This window comes from Canis lupus, chromosome 2, assembly GCF_003254725.2.
Source record: "Canis lupus dingo isolate Sandy chromosome 2, ASM325472v2, whole genome shotgun sequence".
NCBI classification, from domain to species: Eukaryota; Metazoa; Chordata; class Mammalia; order Carnivora; family Canidae; genus Canis; species Canis lupus.
Window position 1 is genome coordinate 80,271,162 of NC_064244.1, and position 25,674 is coordinate 80,296,835.

Sequence of the window (25,674 nt, forward strand, 5' to 3'; positions counted from 1 at the left end):
TAATATTCCAAGAGAATGGGCTATGGTTACCCTATAAATTCCACTCAAGGTTTTAGTCTTTTGTTTGTAAGCTCTACACCCAACATGAGGCTTGAACTCACAACCCTGAAATCAAGGGCTATATGCTCCACAGATTAAGCCTGCCAGGTGCCCCTCAAAGTCTTAATCTTAAAGTCTGTCTCAGCTACATAATGTGACTGCATAATTTAAACATTTGTTTATTCCTCCACAAATTTACTTGTAAGTTGTTATAAATCAGGAGTTTCCTAACTTGAGTATGTGAATTCTGAAAATTATGCTGAGACAGGGTCAAGGAGTCTGCATTTTAAACAAGCACTATAGGTGGTTCTGAAACAGGAGAAACACTGACCCAAGCCATGCTTCAGAAGACTTTCTGCCTTACAATAGGTCTTACAGGCAGGTTCAAACTAATAAACGGTCCCCTTGAAATTCTCAGTGGGTCACACTCCTCAGACTTAATCCTGATTTTCTTTGTTACTATCTTTCAAGGTCATAGAAACTAGAACAACAGATCCCATTTGTGCTGGGCATAACAGAAGTAAAACTGGTCTAACTAGCCCCTCAAATAAGCGGAACAAGTAGTCTGTTTTCTAATTCAAGGTAATTCTGATGTCATTCTCCAAAGAACTATATCCTTATCTCAGTTAGTTCATTCTTTAGGGAAGGCAGGGCTCAACAAGGGCTAAAAACTACACTTTCCAGACTCTTCGATGTCAGCATTTTTCCCTTACAGGAAGGGATCTTTACCCTCCCTAACCAAAATATAATTTCATTCATTTGACCAAATGTACTCAGTCTTTAAAATAGAAGACTTCGGAAATATGTCAATAAATAAAGCTGGAAGAACACCAAGATTCAGAAGAGGCTGCCTTTTCATAAGTGTAAATACAAATTATACTAAAAATTAGCCTCCTTTTTCTTACCTGGTCCTATCCATGCTGTTACTTCAATCTGCATGCCAAAGAAAAGTTTTCCTTTTGATGCAGTCAATGCTTTTTCTTGGTCCTCTTGCTGCCGAAAGAACACCAGACCATACCTCTCTTCTGAAGTTCCATGGATCTGCACTGAAGTCACCTTTCCAAATTTCTTAAATTCATGGAAAAGGCCATCTTTAAGGCTTGTATCTAAATCCCCCCCAAAAAAACAAGGTGTTTATTTTTCTTTAATTTAGTTACAACTTAATAAGTAAGCTACAAAATCTTTAGCTTGATTTTTTTTTAAAGATTTTATTTATTTATTCATGAGAGACACAGAGGGAGAGGGAGAAAGAGAGAAGGGGTGGGGGCAGAGACACAAGCAGAGGGAGAAGCAGGGTCCATGCAGGGAGCCTGATGTGAGACTCGATCCCGGGACTCCAGGATCATGCCCTGGGCCAAAGGCAGCGCTAAACCGCTGAGCCACCCAGGGATTCCCTAGCTTTTTTTTTTTTTTAAAGATTTTATTTATTTATTTATTCGTGAGAGACACAGGGAGAGAGACACAGAGAGAGGCAGAGACACAGGCAGAGGGAGAAGCAGAGGCTCCATGCAGAGAGCCCAACATAGGACTCGATCCTGGGTTCCCCAGGGTCATGCCCTGGGCCGAAGGCGGCGCTAAACCACTGAGCCACCCGGGCTGCCCCCTAGCTTGATTTTTGACTTAAGTTTTGTTAGCATTAAAACATTTCTCTTTCAGATAAGATAACTCTAAAATGGCATGTTAGAGACCCCTGTACAATTCTGAAAATAAACAGAGTATTGGAAAATTATCACACTGGGTATTTGATAAGAATGATATTGTGGCTATAAGAAAAAATGCCCTCCTATTTTACAGACAACTAAAAAAGTATGTATCTTTAAGTCGGTATGAAACGATAGAACATCAAGGATTCACTTATAAAAAGAAAAGAACAGGAAAGAAGGAAAATGGAAAGCAAGTCTGACAAAATTGATAATTTTTAAATCTGGGGTATGGAGTAAGGGGTATTTATTTTGCTACTACTACTTTTGGTCTTTTGGTTAAGTTTAAAACTTCCATGATAAAAATTTTATATACACATATACATATATACATCTATAAAATTTTTAAAGACGTGAGAAAGCAAGCTGTATTTCTAGCTTTCCAAGCATCACGTCAATGATAAAATTGTGTGGGAAGCAGCATGTAACATGCTAATAACTTTAAGGCCTTCTACAGATGAATCATACCCATCTAGGGAGTCTTGTGTTAATTTGCTTCATTATAAAAATTAAAATTGTAAAGAAAGACAAGCTAATTTTACTCTCATCCACTCCTAAACAACTAAATAATCTAAATCAAAAGCTCATCAATATTTGTCCCTCAGTATCTCCATTCACAAACCTGGTATATAGGTTTTTAGTGGCTGTTTTAATAAATAATTTAAGTGGGATGCTTGGGTGGCTCAGTGGTTGAGCGTCTGCCTTTGGCTCAGTGTGATCTCAGGGTCCTGGGATCGAGTCCTCTGCCTACATCTCTGCCTCTCTCTGCATCTCTCATGAACAATTAAATAAAATCTTATAAATAGGGACGTCTGGGTGGCTCAGCAGTTGAGCATCTGCCTTTGGCTCAGGGAGTCAGTGATCCTGGAGTTCCAGGATCGAGTCCCACATCAGGCTTCCTGCATGGAGCCTGCTTCTCCCTCTGCCTGTTTCTCTGCTGTCTCTCATGAATAAACAAAAAAAATTTTTTTTAATCTTATAATTAATTAACTAATTAATTAATCACTGAAATGAGCTTATCTTAGAAATACTAAGTTTGGTATTTGTTAGTTTGACCATCTACTAACAGTTATTTACATGCTCAATATGTCTAATGTAGAAATAACAGTATAGCATGGTCCGTTGTCAAAAATATCAGGAGTAAAGACTTCAGTATAGTTTTATGCTAAACTTTACCATTATTCATTATTTTCCTCATTTAAAATGTTACTATTTTGTTTTGTTTTCAAAGATTTTATTTATTCTTGAGAGACACAGAGACATAGGGAGAGGGAGAGGGAGAGGGAGAGGGAGAGGGAGAGGAAGAGGCAAGCTCTCTGTGAAGAGCCTGATGTGGGACTCAATCCCGGGACCCCTTGATCATGACCCAAGCCAAAGGGCAAGACACTCAACCACTGAACCACCGAGGCCCCTAAAATGTTAGTATTTTGAAGTGGGTTTCCTATCATAATTTTATGTTCAAAGTTTTTTCACAGAACACAGGACTCCAGGATGATATAACAAATTCAACTGATAATAGTATTTCTATAATTTCATATCAAATTTCCCTGTATCAAAATACCTAACCCAGAAAGCATATTTAAAGTATAAAAAAATAAAAGTGCTTTCTTTATATAACACGCACCAGTCTTTGTGTATGTATGTACATACAATGTGCACAATATATACATACATATGTATGCATATATAGTAAATACAAGTAACATGCAATCTTCATATACATAGAGTTATAATCATCACTTGCTTTTTCTTACATGGAATTAAGTATTAATGAACCACAAGAAGAAAGCTTGTTGTCACCATAAAGCACAGAATTTAAGTTGCTCAGTCTCACATTCCCCCCAATAGCAGCAGATGAAAGTACACCAACAGAAACTTTTACCTGTAGAGCGTACTGGAAGATTCTGAACCTTGATCCCAAAACTTTTACGTGGCTCATCTTTTTCCAGGGATGAAAGCAACTGGGAAGTAGGTGCTGGGACGGCTGCTGACTGAACAGATCGGGCGGGAGAGTCGTCGCTAGAACTACTGCTGGAATCAGTGCTGGAGAAGGGCAAAAACAAAAACAAAAACAGAATGAGTATCATGTAAAACTTCTTAAAATCAACAGGTAGAAATAATTAAAAGCAACCATATACATTTCTGGTCTGGGATTCTGGCCACCCTTCCCTCTCCACATCTACTTCATACTCCCACCTTGGAAGGCAAAACAGAGCAAACACCAGCCTGAAACATGGAAGCAAAAGTAACGATATTTTACTACCACATGCCCTCCTAAAGACAAATGTTTCATTCTGTGCAAAATGTGAACAACTTTTTCTGAATGAAGACTAATAATAAATATAATAAAATAATAATAAAAGAATAGTGAATATGTGGTTTTGGATTCAGAGACCTCAATTCAAATCTCAGATATAAAGCATGTATCCTTGGACAAGAAACCTCTTGCTAAGCCTCAGTTTCTACATCTATAAAATGGAAATTAAAAAAAAATAAAATGGAAAAATAAAATGGAAAGTACCTATCTTGCAGGGTTACAAATTAAATAAAATAACCCACAGGTTTATAGGGTTTGGAATATGACACCATCAATAAATGAAGTGGCACTGCTCTGTTACTATTATTACTGCTGCCACCACCACCACCACCACCACCACCACCACCATTTTAGGGGTGTATTAATTTTGAGGAAAACAAAAGTATTCTAAATAAATTCCTAGGTAATTTAAAAGTATTTGAGGGATTAATGAAGAAATATTATGTAAGTTACTTGAGTCTTGTTGGTTTAGGCTCTTTCCCTCTGAGTAATGTGGGAAATGAGTCAATGAAATTGAGAATTTATTATTCTTCAGTTTGATACAATCCTCAAAGGGGCAAACAGTTGAAAGACAAGGAGAAAATATTACCTACACACTCAGATTAAGAGAGAGATATATTTAAACAAGTTTATTATACCTAATAATAGGAAAGTCTCTTTTCAGTACTGGATGTGCAAAAGACTGCTATGGTTTTCTTTTGTTACAGCATTCTCAAATATATTAATAAAAAACTATTTACAGGATCTGCTATTTATTTACAGGCTTCTAAAATTTTGCTCTACACTTTTCCCTCCCTATCATGGAAGACTTATCTTTTAAGCAAATAACTCCAGGGGAGGGGTGGTTAATTCACCTCAAGTATACCCACTAGAGGAAAGACCTGATAGTTTTTATCATCTGGGCTAAAACCACAGCTCTCATTGTCAAGACAATCTCTAAACCAGCCAGATAAATAAATCCAACTCAACGAACTAAGGCAAATTTGCCATTGCTTTTTAAGAAATAAACAAATATTATAAGAAAACAGGGTATTCTAAGAATTTACACAGCATTTTTGTTTAGCTCTCAGATGCTAAGGCAAAAGATGAAAACATCACAAGGTTATCAGAGCTCCCTGAAGTTTGAAACACAGAGAAAAAAACCTATGCTAGTAAGATCTAAAAGGACATAACTGAGTTACAAAATACAAACTACTTGGGATAGAAGCCTCAAGATAGGACTGCAGATTGTCATGTGAGGTTAGGCTTCAGTTTTCTCCATAAAAAGATTTTTTTTTTAAGATCATTCAGTAAAGGTAGTGTTACTAACAATAAGTAAACAGGATACTATATTTTCATTCAAATTAAGGATTAATAAAATTGTCTTTTAGCACAAAAATCCTTGTTATATGTATTAAGTCCTACAAGTAATAAAGAGTATTGGGGAAGCCACCATATGATTACAGTATAGGATATGTTATATAGGATTACCAGCTTAATTCCAATGACTCATTAACAAAAAAAAAAAATTAAGAAAAATACTTTAATTACAATAATGCCACTATTATAAACACCAAAATTCCTTAGCAACAGGGGGTAAAATAAATATGGGCAAGAGCAGAATTTCTGCTATTGAAACAATCAGTGAGGCAACAAACACCAAGTTCTATATAAGCCTCTATCATAAAAATGCAGGTGAGGGGTGCCTGGGTGTTTCAATCAGTTAAGCATCTGCCTCCACATGTGGGGGGGGGGTCCCTGCTCAGTGGGGAGTCTGCTTCGCCTTCTCCCTCTGCTCCTCCCCTCACACCCCCACCTTACCTGTGCACACTCAAATAAATTAGCCACCCAGATGCGCCAAAGAGGGAAAGTTTTTAAAATGAATTACAAAATGATAAAATGACTTCACTTCTGGGTTCACATTTCAATATGCTAATCTAAACTGCAATATGCATTTCCAGTGTAGTTTAACTAAACATACTATAGATTTTAAGATCATAAATCAAAATGGGAAAAAAAAACAAAAAATAAAAATAAAAAAATAAAAAATAAATCAAAATGGGGGCACAAATTTAGACCCCCAAATATTTTCCTGTCCTATTAAACTGACAGGAACCCCAAGTGCCCAGAAGAGCCCTACCATTTTTAATTTTAAAAAATTCCAAAAAAATAAATAAAATTAAAAATAAAAAATTCCTGTTTTTATAATTTTGTTAAAACTAAAGAATCACAACAGTTCATCAAAGCATATGATATAAAGGTGCCCAGGTGGCTCAGTAGGTTAAACATCCAACTCTTATTTATTTTCAGCTCAGGTCATAATCTTGGGGCCATGGAACTAAGCCCTGTGTCCAGCTCCGCACTGGGCATGGAGACTGCTTAAGATTCTATTCTCTCGGGCAGCCTGGGTGGCTCAGCAGTTTAGCACCGCCTTCGGCCCAGGGTGTGATCCTGGGGACCCGGGATCGAGTCCCACGTCGGGCTCCCTGCATGGAGCCTGCTTCTCCCTCTGCCTGTGTCTCTGCCTCTCTCTCTCTCTCTCTCTCTGTCTCTCATGCATAAATGAATAAAATCTTTAAAAAAAAAAAAAGATTCTATTCTCTCTTCCTTGCCCTCTGTCCTCAAACTCTGCTCCCTCGTGTGTGCTCTCTCTAAAAAAATAAATAAATCTTTCAGGGCGGGAGGCAAATGATATATATAGTATATAGTTGTTTCTTTCTTTCTTTCTTTTTTATATATAGTTCTTTCTTGAAGGCCAACAGTAATGAATGAAAATCTGTTCCAATCTAATGGGACACCTGGGTGGCTGAGTCCTTAAGCATCTGCCTTAGGCTCAGGTCCTGATCTCAGGGTCCTGGGATAAAGCCCCACATCAGCCTCCCTGCTCAGCAGGGAGTCTGCTCCTCCTTTTCCCTTTGTTCCTCCCCCTTGCTCATACTCTCTCCTGCAAGTAGTTATGATGGTATATCAATAGTTTTAAGACAGTAAACTTTAAATTTACCTGGTCACATCATATTACATTTTCAACATCAATTAAAGTTCTAAATGGAAAAGAACTTGAAAAAACAAAAAACACAATTAAAAAATTTTTTTTAAAGATTTTGAGATAGAGTGAATGTGGGGGGCAGGGGGGACAAGTAGACTCCCCACTGGGTGGGCAGCCCCGACCCAGGGACTCAATCCCAGGACCCTTAAATCATGACCTGAGCCGAAATCAAGAGTCTGCTGTTTAACCAAATAAAACTACCCAGGCACCTTGATAAAAACAATTTAAAAGAAATCTAGGCAATGGGGTGTCTGGGTGGCTCAATCAATTGAGCATCCTGACTCTAATCTCAGCTCAGGTTTTGATCTCACAGTTGTGATTTCAAGCCCCACACTGGGTTCTGTGCTGGGTGTAGCACCTACTTAAAAAAAAAAAAAATCTAGTAACACTTTTCCTAAGCCCGTAAGACAACTACAATGAATTACTTCTTATATATGCTTATAGTTTTTAATTAACATTACTAAGAAAACTGGGGCACCTGGGTGGCTCAGTTAAACAGCTACTTTTGGCTCAGGTCATGATCCCAGGGTTCTGGGATCAAAGCCCTGAGCTGAGCTCCCCTCATAGTCTCTCTCTCTCTCAAATAAATAAAATCTTTTTTTTTTTTTAAAGATAGATTACTAAGAAAACTAAGAAGTAGATCTGATAGAAATTTCCATAATAGAAAAATATAATAAGCAACTAGTTACTTAACAATTTTTTTAAAAAGATTTTATTTATTTATGCGGGACACAGAGAGAGGAGGCAGAGACTTAAGGAGAGAGAGAAGCAGGCTCTATGCAGGAAGCCTGATGTGGGACTCGATCCCAGGTCTCCAGGATCATGCCCTGGGCTGAAGGCAGGCACTCAACCGCTGAGCCACCCAGGCATCCCAATTCTTTTTTTTTAATGGCAAATAGCTTTATTTTATAGGAACATTTTACCAATAAAAGGGAAAAATAAAATATAGAAATTACAAACGGCAATTTATTCGGAAGCAGATAAAAAAGAATAAACATCAGGGTGCCTAGGTGGCTCAGTCAGTTAAGCATCTGACTACTGATTTTAGCTCAGGTCATGATTTCATGGTCATGAGATGGAGCCCTATATGGGGCTCCATGGGTAGTCTGCTTGAAGAGTCTCTTCATCTACCTACGCACATGCTTTCTCTAAAATAAATAATTTTCTAAAAAAAGGAATAAACATAAGCGGTACTAAAGTGTACATGAGTTGGCAGTGCAGTTGTATGAGCAATTTAGTGCATGAAACCAGGTGGCCTCCCAACAAAATCATATGGAAGATGCTGGTCAGTGCCCAGTTATAACCTGTGGCAAAGGCTCCCTCGTCTTCCACACAGCAGCTACAGTTTGGGGAGAAGCCCACATTCCTGAGCCCTACTGGAACTCTGCTGCCCCCACCACAGCTGGACCAGCTCCATTCCAATGCAGGTGTCTGCATCAGTAAGCCATTACCCTGGCTGCAGGGAGAGGCATCTGCAGCTCTAGAATCCCCTTGTAACTCTAAAATCCCCATCTGGCAGATCTGCCTTTGCCACAGTCTATAGGGCCCAGGCTGCCAGGGAAGGGACAAGGCCCTCTGGCAATGGGTGGTAACCTCTACATAATTATTAATAAGAGCAGAAATCAGGATGCTAGGATTCTCTTACCTCAAATTATAGTGTCATATAATCAACTATCCCTGTTCCTACACCCATTTTATATACAGAACTACAATGAGCATTTGACTCTTCACACTGAAAATGTCAACGCACTGGGATACTATTTATAAGATGACTCAAGGCTAAATTTGTTCATCAATGACAGACATTAACATCTGGATCCTTGTATTTGTAAACATTTGATTATGGTAAATATTTATCTGTTAGTTTTTTAAAGCTGAAAGATTGAAAAGCATTTAACCAAATTAAGTTGAGAAACAAAAATCTGGCATAAAAGGAAAAAGGAACAATTAAAGCAACTAGAAAACTTTGCAATTAAAAGCTAAGAGGGACCATTTGTTAAAAGCAGATGTAATATCAATTTTCCAACAACCTCTCTTCTATCAGGCAGCTAATAATTTTCTCTCTACATAATATACAAACTTGAATAAAGAGGGGGAAAAAGATGTAAAATGCAGATTTTTCCATCAGGCTTTGGCAATTCAAAACACTGTCTTCATGCTTCCATCAAATGAGAAGGAAAAATCATGTAATTTCTTTAATGGGATGTATCACCATACCAGGTAATAATAATTCTACATCCAATTTCTTACAGGTCAAAATTTTCAAGATAATCCTATCATTTTCATGCAGGAGTTCTCTAAATGTGGCTGCAGGGACCTGGGGATCCCCAAAGTCCTTTCAGGAGGTCTGTGAGGTCTTCCTTATTTCAATTACATATCTGTGTGAGGCCAGATCTTCTTCTACCTCACACAAAAATTATAATAACAGTTTGAATACAGGAGTAGTTAGGAGAACCTAGCTATCTGATTAGACCAGACTTTAAAGAGATTAGCAAAAAAATAAAACGATGCCACTTGTCTCACTATTTTTGGTTTTAAAAAATAGTTATATTACTCCAGGTGAAGATCTAAACTTAGCTAGGGAGGTCTCTCTCCAGAAGCAAACACAATCTTGAGGCGAACAGCTCCTCCAAAATCAGGAATGAAGATCTTCATCTCCACTATGAAATCTTTATTTCTTTTGGCCTTTTCTTGCTGTTTGCTTTTCTTTTGCCCCTACTTGTTTTGTTTTTTTCTCTCTCTTTTAAGGCACAGGAAAACAATGTTCCTTAACCCTGGTAATTGTCATTAAATCTATCACTGAGGCCACAGATACACAACAAACGTTCCTAGAATTTCTTACTAGGGTGGTTTTATTTTTATTTTTATTTTTTAATTTATTTATTCATGAAAGACACAGAGAGAGGCAGAGACACAGGCAGAGGGAGAAGCAGGCTCCATGCATGGAGCCTGATGTGAGACTCGATCCCAGGACTCCAGGATCACACCCTGAGCCAAAGGCAGATGCTCAACCGCTGAGCCATCCAGGCATTCCCCCAGGGTGGTTTTAGATAACAGAATTGCCCACCCCGCCCCCCGCACACCTTTTTAAAGATTTTATTTATTTATTTGAGAGCAAGAGAGATAGCAAGCGAGCGAGCAAGCACAAGCCAAGGGGAGAGAGGGAGGGAGAAGCAGACTCCCCACTGAATATGGAGCCCAGTGTGGGATCATGACCTGAGCTGAAGGCAGACACTTAACTGACTGAGCCACCCAGGTGCCCTCAGAATTGCTTTAGATTGCTTATTGGCTGAACAGTGTATCACAGCAAATACTTCCTGCTGTATACGTAGATCGCACCTCTGATGTTATAGCACATACAAGAAATTAGCCAACAAGCCACCTGGCTAAAACAGGCTGATGCCCCTTCAGGTACATGTTTGGTTTCACAGGGCCCTAAGGAGAATACTTCAGTCTCTTAGCATTATGCAACTGACAGTCATCATTGCTGTCTCCCTAGTGGGCTATATTCTCAGGGGTCTTAAATTTGTGTTTGTAGCCATCAGCAGAACCTCAGTCTCACTTGGAGAAACAAACAAAATGAACAGCAAAAACAATTCTTTCAGACCTGACATTACAACCCATGAGTTTTTGTGATAGTGCACTAATACTGAATTTTTGGTTACTCTCTTGTGTGTGAGAGGATGACCAAAGGAGGAGGGGTTGGAAGAGAGTTGTTAATTAAGCAAAGAGGCCATGAGACTGAGGTGGTTCCAATACCTTAGCAGGTTATGTAAATAAACCAAAAGTTAACCCTATAGATGCTTCATGTTAAGAAAGCAAACCCAGGGGCGCCTGGGTGGCTCAGTCAATTGAGTTCGACTCTTGATTTTGGCTCAGTTTATGATCTTACAGTTGTGGGATCAAGCCCCCATACTCAGTTCTGCAATCGGCATGGAGTTAGCTTGGGATTCTCTCTCCCTTTGCCCGTCCCCTCAGCTCATGCTCTCTCAAATAAATAAATAAAATCTTTAAAAACTAAAAATAAATAAATAAAAAAAGCAAACCTAAGGACAATCACAGTGAATGATGCTTTTCCAGGTGAGGCAAATGCCTACACTGTAACTGATCAAATGATTCGCTTGCTTTGCTTCCACCTTATCTCTATAAAAAGCCTTTCCCCTAGCTCCTATTGGTGCAACACTCCAAACTACTTCTGGTTGGGCACTGCCCAATTAAAAATTTTTTTTAATTTTTAAAATTTAATTTTAAAAAGATTTTATTTATTCATGAAAGACACACACACACACACAGAGAAAGGGGCAGAGACACAGGCAGAGAGAGAAACAGGCTCCATGCAGGAAGCCCAATGCGGGACTTGATCCCTGGACTCCGGGATCACTCCCTGAGCCAAAGGCAGACACTCAACCGCTGAGCCATCCAGACATCCCAATTTTTTTTTTTTTTAAGTAGGCTTGGGGATCCCTGGGTGGCTCAGCGGTTTAGCGCCTGCCTTTGGACCAGGGCGTGGTCTTGGGAGTCCCGGGATCGAGTTCTGCGTTGGGCTCCTGGTATGGAGCCTGCTTCTCCCTCTGCCTGTGTCTCTGCCTCTCTCTCTCTCTCTCTCTCTCTCTATGTCTATCATAAATAAATGAATGAATGGATTTGAAAAAATAAACAAAGTAGGCTCTACGCTGGGCCTGAACTCACAACCATGAGATTAAGACCTGAGCTGAGATCAAGAGTCTGACTGACACCTGACTGAGCCAGCCAGGTGTTCCAAATGTATTTCCTTCTAATTGATTTTTGCAAAAAAAAAAAAAAATTTTTGATTTTTGCTCGGGGCATGTAGGTGGCTCAATTAAATGTCTGACTCTCGGTTTCCACTAAATTCATCATTTCAGGGCTGTGAGATTGAACCCCACATCTAGCTCTGTGCACTTAGCGCAGAATCCCTTTAAGATTCTCTGCCTTGGGACACCTGGGTGGTTCAGCGGTTGAGTGTGTGTCTGCTTTTGGCTCAGGTCGTGACCCCGGGGTCTGGGATTGAGTTCCACATCAGGCTCCCTGTGGGGAGCCTACTTCTCCCTCTGCCTCTGCCTCTCTCTGTGTCTTTAATGAATAAATAAATAAAATCTTAAAAAAAAAAAAAAAGATTCTCTCCCTTCCCCTCTGCCCCTCCCCCACTGGCACATGTGCCCTCTCAGAAATAATCTTTTTTTTTAAAGATTTTATTTATTATTTATTCATGATAGACAGAGAGAGAGACAGACAGACAGACAGACACAGGCAGAAGGAGAAGCAGACTCCATGCAGGGAGCCCGACGCGGGACTCGATCCCGGGACTCCAGGACTGCGCCCTGGGCCAAAGGCAGGTGCCAAACCGCTGAGCCACCCAGGGATTCCCCAGAAAGAATCTTTTTAAAAATGAAATGATTTTTATTCAAATTACTGAGTCATATCAAATTACTTAATAAACAAAAATTTCAAATTAAAAGTCTTAATTTCTGATATGGCAAATGTCAATAGATATTACTTATAACAAACTAAAGCTCATAATTTGATATAAAAGGATCCTGAGGGCAGCCCCAGTGGCGCAGCGGTTTGGTGCCGCCTGCAGCCTGGGGTGTGATCCTGGAGACCTGGGATCGAGTCCCACATCCGGCTCCCTGCATGGAGCCTGCTTCTCTCCCTCTGCCTGTGTCTCTGCCTCTCTCTCTGTGTCTATGAATAAATAAATAAAATCTTAAAAAAAAAAAAGAAAAGAAAAGAAAAAGGATCCTGAGCCCAGAAAGTAAAGAGCAAAAAGTCACTACTTTAATAGACAATCTGAAGTGATCCCACTTCTATTTTCAACACTTCCACTTCTGATTTAACCTGAATTAACCTCTGTATTATACCTGTTTTTTATAAGGAAGGAAATACTCATCTCTATGGTCTAGAGTAAGACACCTCATTTTGTCTCTCTCAACTTTAATTTCTCTAGTGAATTAACCAGACCTCATGACCTTTAAAGGTCCTGCTCACTCTAGGTAGGGGTCTATGACTCTCCACCTACTTCTGACCACTCATCTCTAATAGCTCCCAAATATCTGCCGGGTAAAGTCCACATTCTTCAAGAGAGGACCCTTTACAACTTGACCCCAAACTAATTTTCTTTTTTTTTTTTTTTTTTTTTTTTTTTTTTTAATTTTTTTTTTTATTATTTATTTATGATAGGCACACAGTGAGAGAGAGAGGCAGAGACACAGGCAGAGGGAGAAGCAGGCTCCATGCACCGGGAGCCCGACGTGGGATTCGATCCTGGGTCTCCAGGATCGCGCCCTGGGCCAAAGGCAGGCGCTAAACCGCTGCGCCACCCAGGGATCCCCCAAACTAATTTTCTACTTGCTCCTTCTCATTCCCTTGTCTCGACCCTCTTGTCCCACCAGTATCTATCCAAGTAAGAGCAATATATCGGAGTGCCTGCCTAGCTCATTCAGTAAAAACTGTGACTCTTGATCTTGGAGTTGTGAATTTGAGCCTCATGTTGGGTGTAGAGATTGCTTAAAAATAACTTTTTTTAAGAGCAATATATCAATTTCTAGTCATAGGCATCTTTTTTTTTTAAGGTTTTATTTATTTATTCATGAGAGACACACAGAGAGGCAGAGAGACAGACAGAGGGAGAAGCAGGAGCTTGACATGAGACTCAATTCCAGGATCCTGGGATCACCACCTGAGCCAAAGGCAAATGCCCAACCACTGAGCCACCCAGGAAACCCCTTTTTTTTTTTTAATTAGACATAACTCTTTGGTTAAATTACTTCTTCTCTACTCCTTAGTTTTCTTGTAAATGTGAGGGATGTGACAAGGATTGATTATAAAATGCTCAAGCACCTCGCCTAGCATATAGCAAGTACATAAAGAGCTCTTACCCATACCCATTTCTATAGAAGACGCCTTTCTGCCCCTCCCTGCCTGCCCTGTCTTTGAAAAGTAACTCCAAAAAAAAAAAAAAAAGAAAAGAAAAGAAAAGTAACTCCAATAAAATGAAGGTATTAAATAACTCGGTCTCTAAGAATAAAATGCAAACTTCTGATATTACTTTAGTGCAAACTGCCAAGGTTCCTTCTTTCTTCTTTGATGTTTCATTAATTAGTTAAGAATGCTAATGGCTGTTCTAATGTTCCAGAACTTTAACACTAATAACCTGAGTTAAAAATCATGGATACGGGGCAGCCCCGGTGGCGCAGTGGTTTGGCGCCGCCTGCAGCCCAGAGTGTGATCCTGGAGACCCTGGATCGAGTCCCACCTCGGGCTCTTTGTATGATGCCTGCTTCTCCCTCTGCCTGTGTCTCTGCCTCTCTCTGTGTGTCTATCATGAATAAATAAATAAAATCTTAAAAAAAAATGGATACGGGCAGCCCCGGTGGCGCAGCAGTTTAGCGCCGCCTGCAGCCTGGGGTGTGATCCTGGAGACCCAGGATCAAGTCCCACATCGGGCTCCTTGCTTGGAGCTTGCTTCTCCCTCTGCCTGTGTCTCTGCCTCTCTCTCTCTCTCTCTCTCTCTCTCTGTCTCTCATGAATAAATAAATGAAATCTTAAAAAAAAAAACAACCTTAAAAATAAATAAATAAATAAATAAAAATCATGGATACCTGTAAAAACAAAAACAAGTCTTGCATTTCATGCATCCTGTTATCGGTGCCCTCCATCATAGGACGTTTCTGGTTGTCATAACTGAGGGTGGAGGTGAAGCTTACTTCTACCTAATGAACAGAGGCCAGGGATGCTGTGAAACATACTCCAGCACACAGGACAGGAGAGCCCCACAGAAAAGGATGATCTGTGAACAGTGAATAATGCCAAGGCTAAAAAACCTTGCTTACATTATCTGTCTTCCCTTCTTTTGAAAAGCAATATGCTAATTTTAAGCTCCAAATGAAATGTGGAATCCTTTAAAGTGACTGTTCTTATTACTAATATATTACTTTATAAAAATATTTGAACAACTCTGAAACTTACAGAAAAAAATGTGGAAAAAAATGTAGATTTCTGAAAATCTGACTCAAGAGGAAGCTAGTATCACTTGATTTTGGAAAACATGATAAAAAGGGAAACTCCTAACAGCTTTTTACAATACATGCTTTGCCATATCAATAGCAGAGTCACAATATTATACAAAACTGTTCTCTTCAAGTAAGTAATTGATGAAATATACAACACTGCCTCCCATACTCTAGTAAGGTTTACATCAGTGGAAACTATTCCATCCGTATTTAAATGGTTTCTGAGTTCGGTAGCTTTATCCTCAACCTAGGGATTCAGGGCGGTAGTTTAGTATCACAATTAGATTTTTCATCACCAAAGTACCATGTTCAGAAGAATTAGTAAAACTTCTATTTGCATATAGAGCATGATGGGGGTATTTTGTTGTACAAACACTAAGACATTTTAAATTTGCCTTTAAAAATGACAATATAAAAATATAAAAATAATATAACAGCAAAAAAACAAAACAAAACAAACAAACAAAAAAAAAACAAAACAAAAAAACAACCCGCCCAGATGCAAAAATAGTCACCTTTGATTTTAAACAGACATTTCTCCAAGGAAGATTTACAAATGGCCAAAAAGCACATGAAATGATGCTCAATATGACTAATCAACAGGGAAATTCATTTGAATCAAAACCACAATGTGATGCTATTTCACACTTATCAGGATGGCTATTATAAAAAGCAAAGTATAATGAGTGTTGACAAGGATGAAAAGAAGCTAGAACCCTTATGCACTGCTGATAGGAAAATAAAATGATATAGACATTATAAAAAACAGTACAGCAGTTCCTCAAAAAACTGGAATTACCAGAGAATTCAGCAATTCTACTTCTGGGTATTAAACCAAAGGAACTGAAAACAGGCAGCAAGCTTACTGCAGCAGTGACAATGGGATCTCTAACACTTTCTGCCAGACTCGTAGAGGAGAAGTGACGAGACTTTTCAATATTAGAAACAATTAAGGAATAGTAATTTTAGATCATTTGCCAAAATAGCAATCAATGTGCTTCCTACAATTTGACTTCTGAGGCCGTGAAGTAAAGAAATTGGGTCCCGGGGATCCCTGGGTGGCTCAGCAGTTTGGCCACTGCCTTCGGCCTAGGGTGTGGTCCTGGGGTCCCGGGATCGAGTCCCACCCACATCAGGCCCCCTGCATGGAACCTGCTTCTCCCTCTGCCTGTGTCTTTCTCTCTTTTTCTAATGCATAAATAAATAAAATCTTTAAAAAAAAAAAAAAAAAAAAAGGAAAGAAAAGAAATTGGGTCCCAAAGAGTACACCAGGCAATTTCTGAAGCCTGTCCATATTCAGGTAGAGATCAGAGAAGCCCAACTGAAAGAACTATGGAATGACAGGGACAACTGTGGACTGAACAAAAGTTCTTTTTAAAAGGGCTATTTTTGGGGCGCCTGGCTGGCTCAGTCAATAAACATGTGACTGTGATCTTGGGGTTGTGAGTTTAAGCTCCACGTGGGGGTACTGAGGTTACCTAAAAAGGAAAGAAGGAAGGAAGGGAGGGAGGGAGGGAGAGGCGGGCTAACTTGAAGATTATGATTTTCTGACTTTGGAGGAACTAAGGTGATTACCAGTGGAAGGAATTACATGTAAAATTCCTCAAATATTTACTGGCTTAAAAAAAAAAAAGAGAATAGAAACCAGGGATTCCAATAGCTATTTGTACATCCACATTCACAGCACGTTTAAAAGCCAAAAGATGGAAGCAACCCAAGAGTCCATGGACAGACAACTAGATTTAAAAAAAAGTATAGTATCAAAATAAAATGGAGTATTATTCAACCGTTAAAAGGAAGGAAACTGGGCAGCCTGGGTGGCTCAGCAGTTTAGCGCTGCCTTCAGCCCAGGGCGTGACCCTGGAGACCCGGGATCGAGTCCCACGTCAGGCTCCCTGCATGGAGCCTGCTTCTACTTCTGCCTGTGTCTCTGCCTCTTTTTCTCTCTGTGTCTCTCATGGATAAATAAATAAAATCTAAACAAACAAACAAATAAATAAATGGAAACTGACATAAATTACAACCTGAATGAACCTTGCGGACATTATGCTAAATGAAATAAGCCAGTCACAAAAGGACATATACTTCATGATTCCACTGACATAATATATTGAGCATAGTCAAATCCACGGAGATAGTAAGTAGAATGGTGGTTGCCAGGGGCTGGGGGTGGGAGAATGAGAAATTGTTGAATGGATACAGAATTCCAGTTTGGAAAAATAAAAAAGTTATGGAAGTGGATGGTGGTAATGGTTGCCTAACAATGTAAATGTACTTAAATTTTTTTTTATTTTTATTCATGAGACACACAGAGAAAGAAGCAGAGACATGGGCAGAAGGAGAAAGAGGCTCCCTGCCGGGGAGCCTGATGCAGGACTGATTCCCAGGATCACAACCTGAGCCAAAGGCAGACATTCAAACCCTTGAGCCGCCCAGATGCCCCAATGTAAATGTACTTAGAACTACTGAGCTATATATATTTAAAAATGGCTAAAATGGGGGGCGCTTGGCTGGCTCAGTCAGTAGAGCACACAAGTCTTGATCTGGAGGTCCCAGTTCAAGCTCCATATTGGGTGTAGAGATTACTTTTTTTTAAAAAAAAGGTTAAATGGTAAATTTTATGTTATTTTGACACACACACACACACACAGGACCTATAAAGTAAAATACAAAGTGAGCTGTTATTCTCTTTGCACCTTAGAAAAAGATGAGAGATTCCAAAACAGTCAATGAAACAGGATTCCTGCTGCTTTTTGTCAATAAGATTCTGCTACATCAAAGGGTCTCAAAAAAATAATAATAATAATAATAAAAGGGGTCTCACTACCTGGTTTATCCAGATAAAGTTCCTCAAAATTATTTCAGAGAAAGGAGTTAGCTCTAACTGGTGATTCTACAACTATCTATTCCAAAATATATGGGGAAAGCAAAGGTAATGGAAAAGTCGTCTAAATTCTTTCAATTTGGGCTACTTATTGAGAGTAACTATGGATATATTAAAGAATGGGATTGTATTTTTTATTATGGAACGATTATTTTAATTCTAATTTTATTTTGGTCCACAGATTTCTCCTTCATTAGAAACAACAAAGACAAAAAAAAAGAAAAAAAAGAAACAACAAAGACCTGGGCTCAGGTTAGGATCTCAGAGTCCTGGGATTAAGTCCCACATAGGGCTCCCTGCTCAGTGGGGAATCTGCTACATCCTCTGCTCCTCACTCCACTCATTCTCTCTCTCTCTCTCTCTCTCTCTCTCTCTCTCTCAAACAGTCTTAGAAAATAAAAGAAACAACAAAGACTTGTAGTGGGGAAAGATCTGATTAAAAAAAAAAAAGATTAAGAGTGAAAAAGACAAAAAGGAAACCTTTCTTATTAGACAAAGAAAAGAACCATATTCTACTAGCAGTAATTTCTCTTTTTACTACAATCAGCTTTTATTGCTGACATAAAAAAAATTAGTAATTTATTCCCTAAGGACTTATAAGTTTAGTAGAAAGTATACACCTCAGAAGTTAACTTTTCTTGAATTCTAGTTCTCATCTAGTCTTTATGAGCATTTACAAATATCAAGCATGTATAAAGGTTAAATAAGTGATGGGTTCACTTTTTTAAAAAGATTTATTTATTGAGACGCTTGGGTGGCTCAGTGGTTGAGCATCTGCCTTCAGCTCAGGGCGTGATCCTAAGATCTGGGATGGAGTCCCACATTGGGCTCCCTGCACAAAGGCTGCTTCTTCTGCCTGTGTCTCTGCCTCTCTCTGTGTATCTCTCATGAATAAATAAATAAATAAATCTTTAAAAAAATTTGTATTTATTTTAGAAAAAGACAAAGTGTGCATGTACAAGCAAGTGGGGTGAGGGGCAAAGGGAGAGGGAGAGAGAGAGATTCTCTGGTAAACTCTGTGCTGATAGTGGAGCCTAATGCAGGGCTCAATCCCAGGACCCTGAGATCATTACCCAAGTCAAAATCAAGAGTTGATACATGCGGTGCCTGGGTGGCTTGGTTGGTTAGACATCTGCCTTTGGCTCAGGTCATGATCCTGGGGTCCTCAGATCAAGCCCCACATTGGGCTCCCAGCTTGGCAAGGAGTCTGCTTCTCCCTCTCCCTGCTGCTCAACCTCCTTGTGCTCTCTCACATGCACTCTGTCAAATGAATAAATAAAATCTTAAAAAAAAAAAAAAAAAGAGAGAGAGAGAGAGAGAGAGAGAAAATTGATAGTTAACCAACTGAGCCACCAAGGTACCCCCTGGGTCCATTTTACAGGTAAGGAAGATTAATACTAAATAAGTATAGTGATCATGGTCACTAAAGTGGTAGCAAACTCAACCACAATAATTGAAATAATTGGTTAATCTTCCTCTTCTGAAATCCAAGAGTTTACATAAATGAGGGAAAAACAAAATCATTAAAGACTACTTCAAAAGGTTGGCAGAGGTAAGCGTGGGTGGCTCAGTGGTTAAGTGTTCACCTTCAGTTTAGGGCATGATCCTGGAGTCCCGGGATCGAGCCCCACATAGGGCTCCCTACATGGAGCCTGCTTCTCTCTCTCCCTATGTCTCTGCCTCTCTCTCTCTCTCTCTGTCATGCATAAATAAATAAAATATTTAAAAAGAAAGAGAGTTTGGCAGAAAATACTGCTTAAAATTGAGCATAAATATCCTGTATGTGGTTAGCTGCCTCACAAAAGATTAAGTAAAAGAAACTCTTTGGGATGCAATTACAGCTGCAGCTAATGTTTTTCAGTTTATTATTTACGGTCTTTGGGTGGGGCTAAGTAAAGGAACATGGAAATAGTTAATCTATAGGATGAGGGCTGGATAATTAAAGTTTACCCCCCAAAAACCCTAAAGGAATATTATTCAGCCTTAAAAAGGAAGAAAATTCTGTCATTTGCTACATGGATGAATCTGTGAAACATGTTAAATGAAATATAAGCCAGATGCAAAAGGACTATATTGTATGATTTCATTTTTATGAGGTACCTAGAGTAGTCGATTCTGTAGAGGTAAAACAATAAAGCAGTGATTGCCAGGCAACTGGGGGAAATTTTGTTTGTTTTGTTCTGTTTTTAAGTAAACTCCACACTGGGCGTGAAACCCAGTGCGGGGCTTAAACTCACCACTCAGGCGCGCCCCTATGGTTTAACAAACATGGTTTAACTCAGGTTTCAGTCTGAGAAGAAAAAGCTCTAGAGATGGCTGGTGGTGATGACTGCACAATGTAAATGTATTTAATGCCATTGAAATGTATACTTTAAAATGGTTAGAATGGCAACTTTTATGCTATGTATATTTTGCCCCAATTTTTTAAAAAATGAAGCCTTACAAGTTTTGGAATTAAAAAATATAATTTGAGGGACGCCTGGGTGGCTCAGGGGTTGGGAGTCTGCCTTCTGTTCAGGGTGTGATCCTGGAGTCCCAGGATGGAGACCCAGGATGGAGTCCTGCTTCCGGCTCCCTGCGTGGAGCCTGCTTCTCCCTCTGCCTATGTCTCTGCCTCTCTCTCTCTCATGAAGAAATAAATAAAATCTTTAAAAAACTGTGTGTGTGTGTATATATATATATATATATATATACACACACACATACATATAACTTGAGGGGCACCTGGGTAGCTCAATCTGCCTTTGGCTCAGGTCATGGTCTTGAGGTCCTGGAACTGAGCCCCTTGACAGGGAGTCCCTCCTGCCCCTCCCCACCACTCATGCTCTTTCTATCTCAAATAAAGAAATACATAAATATTTTTTTTAAAAAAGGAATTTTGGGATCCCTGGGTGGCTTAGAGGTTTAGCACCTGCCTTTGGCCTAGGGCGTGATGCTGGAGTCCCAGGATCGAGTCCCACATCAGGCTCCCTGCATGGAGCCTGCTTCTCCCTCTGCCTGTGTCTCTGCCTCTCTCTCTCTTTCTCTATCATGAATAAATAAATAAAATCTTTAAAAATAAATAAATAAATAAATAAAAATAAATTTAAAAAGGAATTTTAAGATGACCAACCAGCAGATACCTACTTACAAAGTGCTAATTACCATTTTACACTCAGGTTTTAGGGGATGGAGAAGTGGAGCCCATGTTTTAGATTCTGCAACAGACAGATTCTGCTAAGTACAAAATTCATAGTAGGTAAAGTAAAAAGCTTATCTTTCTATGTATTGTCATTGTCCCCAAAACACCTTGCCTTAGAATTACTTTTGGCTTAAATTCCAAAGAGCTTGGGCTCACGGAGTCATTATATTCTTGGCCAACCCTTGGCCAAGCAGAAAACCTGCTACTCAAGTAACTCAAAGCAAAAAGCATCAAACATGCATTATCCCCAAAGGTTATAAGCAGATATAACACGTCTGCCCAAGGAACAAGAAATCCTGTAGGGCAGTTCTAAATCCTTTAGAACCTCCATGAGTTATCTTATTCAAGGAACAAAAAGGAAATCTAAACCGTCAATTATAACACGGTGGATTTTTTCATTCCCTTAACCACATGCAATATATAAAATCGGATGTATTTGTCTGAACAACCAAAATGTTTCAAAATACATGAACCAAAAAAGCATACGGATCAAGTGAAACCATAGTGTTTTTTATTCCAAATGGTTATGTATAACTGATGTAACTTTTACCAAACCCACAAGTCAATTTTAACTTTGATTTTTGCCTTTTTCCAACTGAACTTTGGTGGTAATTATGTCTCCTTCTTAACCAGAATAAAAAAGAAGTTTGCTATTTCCCACTTCTGAACTCTCAAGGCAGTTCCAGACTCAAGAGGTTAGAAGGGCACCTAGTTCCCCAGCAGGAAGCCTAAAGTCATCTGCTATTTGGTATACCCGTTTATTTATTTGTAAATGACTTCAAATTACTCACTAAACTCCAGCCTAAAGTCCTTCTGCTTAACCAACTCCTGCAGTTTCTTCCAGTGGAAACAAAACTCAAAGCTACAGTCCAAATGGCTCCAACCACCATGACAAAGCACATTCAGTCAGCTAGTTTGCTATTCCCTCCATCACCAAAAATAAGGTTCAAAGAATCACAAAACTCAGAATTGAATTCTACTCCAGATACCAACATTGCACTGCATGTTAGCTAACTAAAATTTAAAGTCAAACAAAACAAAACAAAAAACAAACACAACAACCAGTTTTGGTAATATAAATCCTGTCTAGAAGCAACATGGTATCCACTAAATAGTCTTATCCTAGTTCCAACATCAGAATTCCACTGTATGTTAATAGACACATTTTAAACCTCTTTCAAGGGCAACCAGGGTGGCTCAGCGGTTTGGTGTCGCCTTCCGCCTAGGGTGTGATCCTGGAGACCCAGGATTCAGTCCCATGTTGGGCTCCCTGCATGGAGCCTGCTTTCTCCCTCTGCCTCTCATGAATAAATAAAATCTTAAAAAAAAAATTATTAAAAAAAAAATCAACCTCTTTCAAAAGTATTAAGCATCACTTAAAACTTATTTTCCATTTAAGGTGTTTTTTTTTTCATTATTAAAAGAATTGCTCTGGTTAAAATGATTTAATCTTCTTCTTGGAATAAAGCATTTTAAATTACACAATCATCATGAGAATACAACTTTAGTACATTTGCATCACCCCAAAAAGAAATCTCATACCTATTAGTCACTCCCCATTGTTTTTTTTTTCTTTTTTAAGATTTTATTTATTTATTCTTGAGAGAGAGAGAGAGAGAGGCTGAGACACAGGCAGAGACACAGGCAGAGACCCAGGCAGAGGGAAAAAGCAGGCTCCATGCAGGGAGCCCGACGACGTGGGACTGGGACTCGATCCCGGGGTCTCCAGGATCACACCCTGGGCGGCGCTAAACCTCTGAGCCACCCAGGCTGCCCTCACTCTCCATTCTTTTCCATCCCCAGTCCTAGGCAATCACTAATCTACTTTGTATCTATATAAATGAATTCACCTTATCTGGATATTTCACATAAAAAGAATCATATAGCACATAGCCTTTTGTACTGGCTTCTTTCACTTAGCATGTTTTTGAGGTTCATCCATGTTATAGCACAGATCAGTATTGGTGCAAAGACTAGCCAAATTATCAAGTGCTCCGCAGCCACAGGTGGCCAGTGGACAGTACTGGGCAACCTAGTTCTAGAACCAAAAGCTCCTCAATAAACAAACATGTCACCTGTTAAATAAGAGATCATGTTAAAGCCATGAGAATCCTTAAAGAGAAATGCCATTTATGACCAATAACACTTTAGAAGTTTTGTAGGGGTTTTTGTTGTTTTTAAGGATTTACTTATTTAAGAAAGAACGAAGGAACTGGAGGGGCAGAGAGAGAGGGAGAATCTCAAGTAGATGCCACGTTGAGTGCAGAGCCCTACACGGGGCTCCATCTCAGAACCCTGAGATCATGACTTGAGCTGAAACTAAGAATTGACACTTAACCCACTGAGCCACACAGGCTCCTGACACTTTAGAGGTCTAACTTTATTTATTTATTTTTTTTTTTAAGACGTATTTATTTTATTTGAGAGAGAGAAAGAGCACACAGAAGGAGAAGCAGACTCCCTGCTGAGAAGGGAGCCCAGTGTGGGGTTCAATCCCAGGACCCTGGGATCATGACCTTAGCTAAAGGCACACCCTTAACCAATTGAGCCACCCAGGAGCCCCTAGAGGCTTAATTTTATTTTATTTTTTTTTAAAGAATTTATTTATTTATTCATGAGACACAGAAAGAGGCAGAGACACAGGCAGAGGGAGAAGCAAGCTCCATGTAGGCAGCCTGATGTGGGACTCGATCCCGGGACTCTAGGATCACACCTTGGGCCAGAGGCAAGTGCTAAACTCCTGAGCCACCCAGGGATGCCCCGAGGTTTAATTTTAAAATAACTGTTATAGTATATATAAAAACCAACATGAAAAATTAATGCCAGCGTGTTATCTTGATAAAGCCACAAATATTTCTCATTATAATTCAAGACAGCTCCAAAAGGTGAGCAAAATGATTCTTAAAGGCATAAATTTCCACTTTAGAAGTACAGAATTGGGGGGGCAGGGAAAAAAAAATAGAAGTACAGAATTAAAAGAAAAAGTTGATCTTAGTTCCAGGGTACCTACCACTTTATACTTCAAAAACTATCTTTGTTGGGGATCCCTGGGTGGCTCAGTGCTTTAGCACCTGCCTTTGGCCCAGGGCAGGGTCCTGGAGTCCCGGAATCGAGTCCCACATCAGGCTCCTAGCATGGAGCCTGCTTCTCCCTCCTCCTGTGTCTCTGCCTCTATGTCTATCATAAATAAATAAACCTTAAAAAAAAAAAAAAAAAAACACCATCTTTGTTGATGATTTAAAACAAACAAAAGGGGCAGCCCCGATGGCGCAGCGGTTTAGCGCCACCTGCAGCCCAGGGCATGATCCTGGAGTCCCGGGATCGAGTCCCACATCAGGCTCTCTGCATGGAGCCTGCTTCTCCCTCTGCCTGTGTCTCTGCCTCTCTCTCTCTCTCTCTCTGCATCTCTATTAATAAATAAATAAAATCTTAAAAAAAAAACATTAAAAAAATTTTTTAAATAAAAATAAATAAATAAAAAAAAACAAACAAAAAATACCTACCCACCCCTTGATCAGGATTATACCAACAATTCACTCAAGTTTTATTTTAAAAGTTTTAAATTTAATGCCATTAAGAAAAACTCAATTGTTATTAGCTAAGCCAAATTCTAAAAATGTCCAACCCTGTTTTATTGAGCTATATATAATGTCTCCCCACCTGATTCTATGTATATATTTTACTACTTGCATGGTAGGATATAGTTCTAATCTCTTCTATACGATGAAAAATTATTAGAGTATGACTCAGATTCTTAGGAGAAATTCTCTATTTTGCAAGCTAATCTTAAAATTTATTTCATTTAGGGGCGCTTGGATGGCTCAGCTAGTTGGGTGTCCAACTCTTGGTTTTGGCTCAGGTCATGGTACCAGGGTCATAACATCAAGTTCATGACTGACTCCAAGCTCAGCTCCGAGTCCAAAGGAGTCTCTCTTTCCTCCTCTGCCCCTCCCTCTGCTCACATGTGTGTGTGCGCTCTCTCAAATAAATAAAATCTTTTAAAAATATATATATGTTTTACTTAATATTCTGTCTATCTGGAAAGAGGAAATTCATTTATTGAATAAAGTGATTTAGGAAGATGTTCTATAGAGGTCACTTTATACAACAATTTCTAGCAACTGTAAACTCTAGTAGCATATAATTTAATGAATGACCATATGATTTAAGTAAATAAATTAACAGGGGGCGCTCTATTTTCTCATAAGAGCAGTCATAAAACTACCCTTTATAAATAAAGGCAATCACTCAGGTTATACTCTAAGACATAGATTTTTTTTTAAAAATTAGGGACGCCTACGTAGCTCAGCGGTTGAGTGTCTGCCTTTGGCTCAGGTCATGATCCTGGAGTCCTGGGATCGAGTCTCACGTCGGGCTCTGCAGAGAGCCTGCTTCTCCCTCTGGCTATGTCTCTGCCTCTCACTATGTGTCTCTCATGAATAAATAAATAAAATCTAAAAAAAAAAAAAAAAATTACGGGAAGGTACCTGTAGTAAAA

General features: G+C 39.3%; 1 protein-coding gene across 1 annotated transcript in view; it reads right to left on the reverse strand.

The window, feature by feature from the left end:
- The window catches only part of SPEN (spen family transcriptional repressor), a 95,064-nt gene that overhangs the window by 27,721 nt on the left and 41,669 nt on the right, over nucleotides 1-25,674 (reverse strand). The window contains exons 4-5 of the mRNA XM_025447169.3: nucleotides 3,622-3,782; nucleotides 945-1,145 (exon numbers count right to left, since the gene is read on the reverse strand). Coding sequence (XP_025302954.3) covers nucleotides 945-1,145; nucleotides 3,622-3,782 — 362 coding nt within the window. The remainder of the gene's footprint in view (nucleotides 1-944; nucleotides 1,146-3,621; nucleotides 3,783-25,674) is intronic.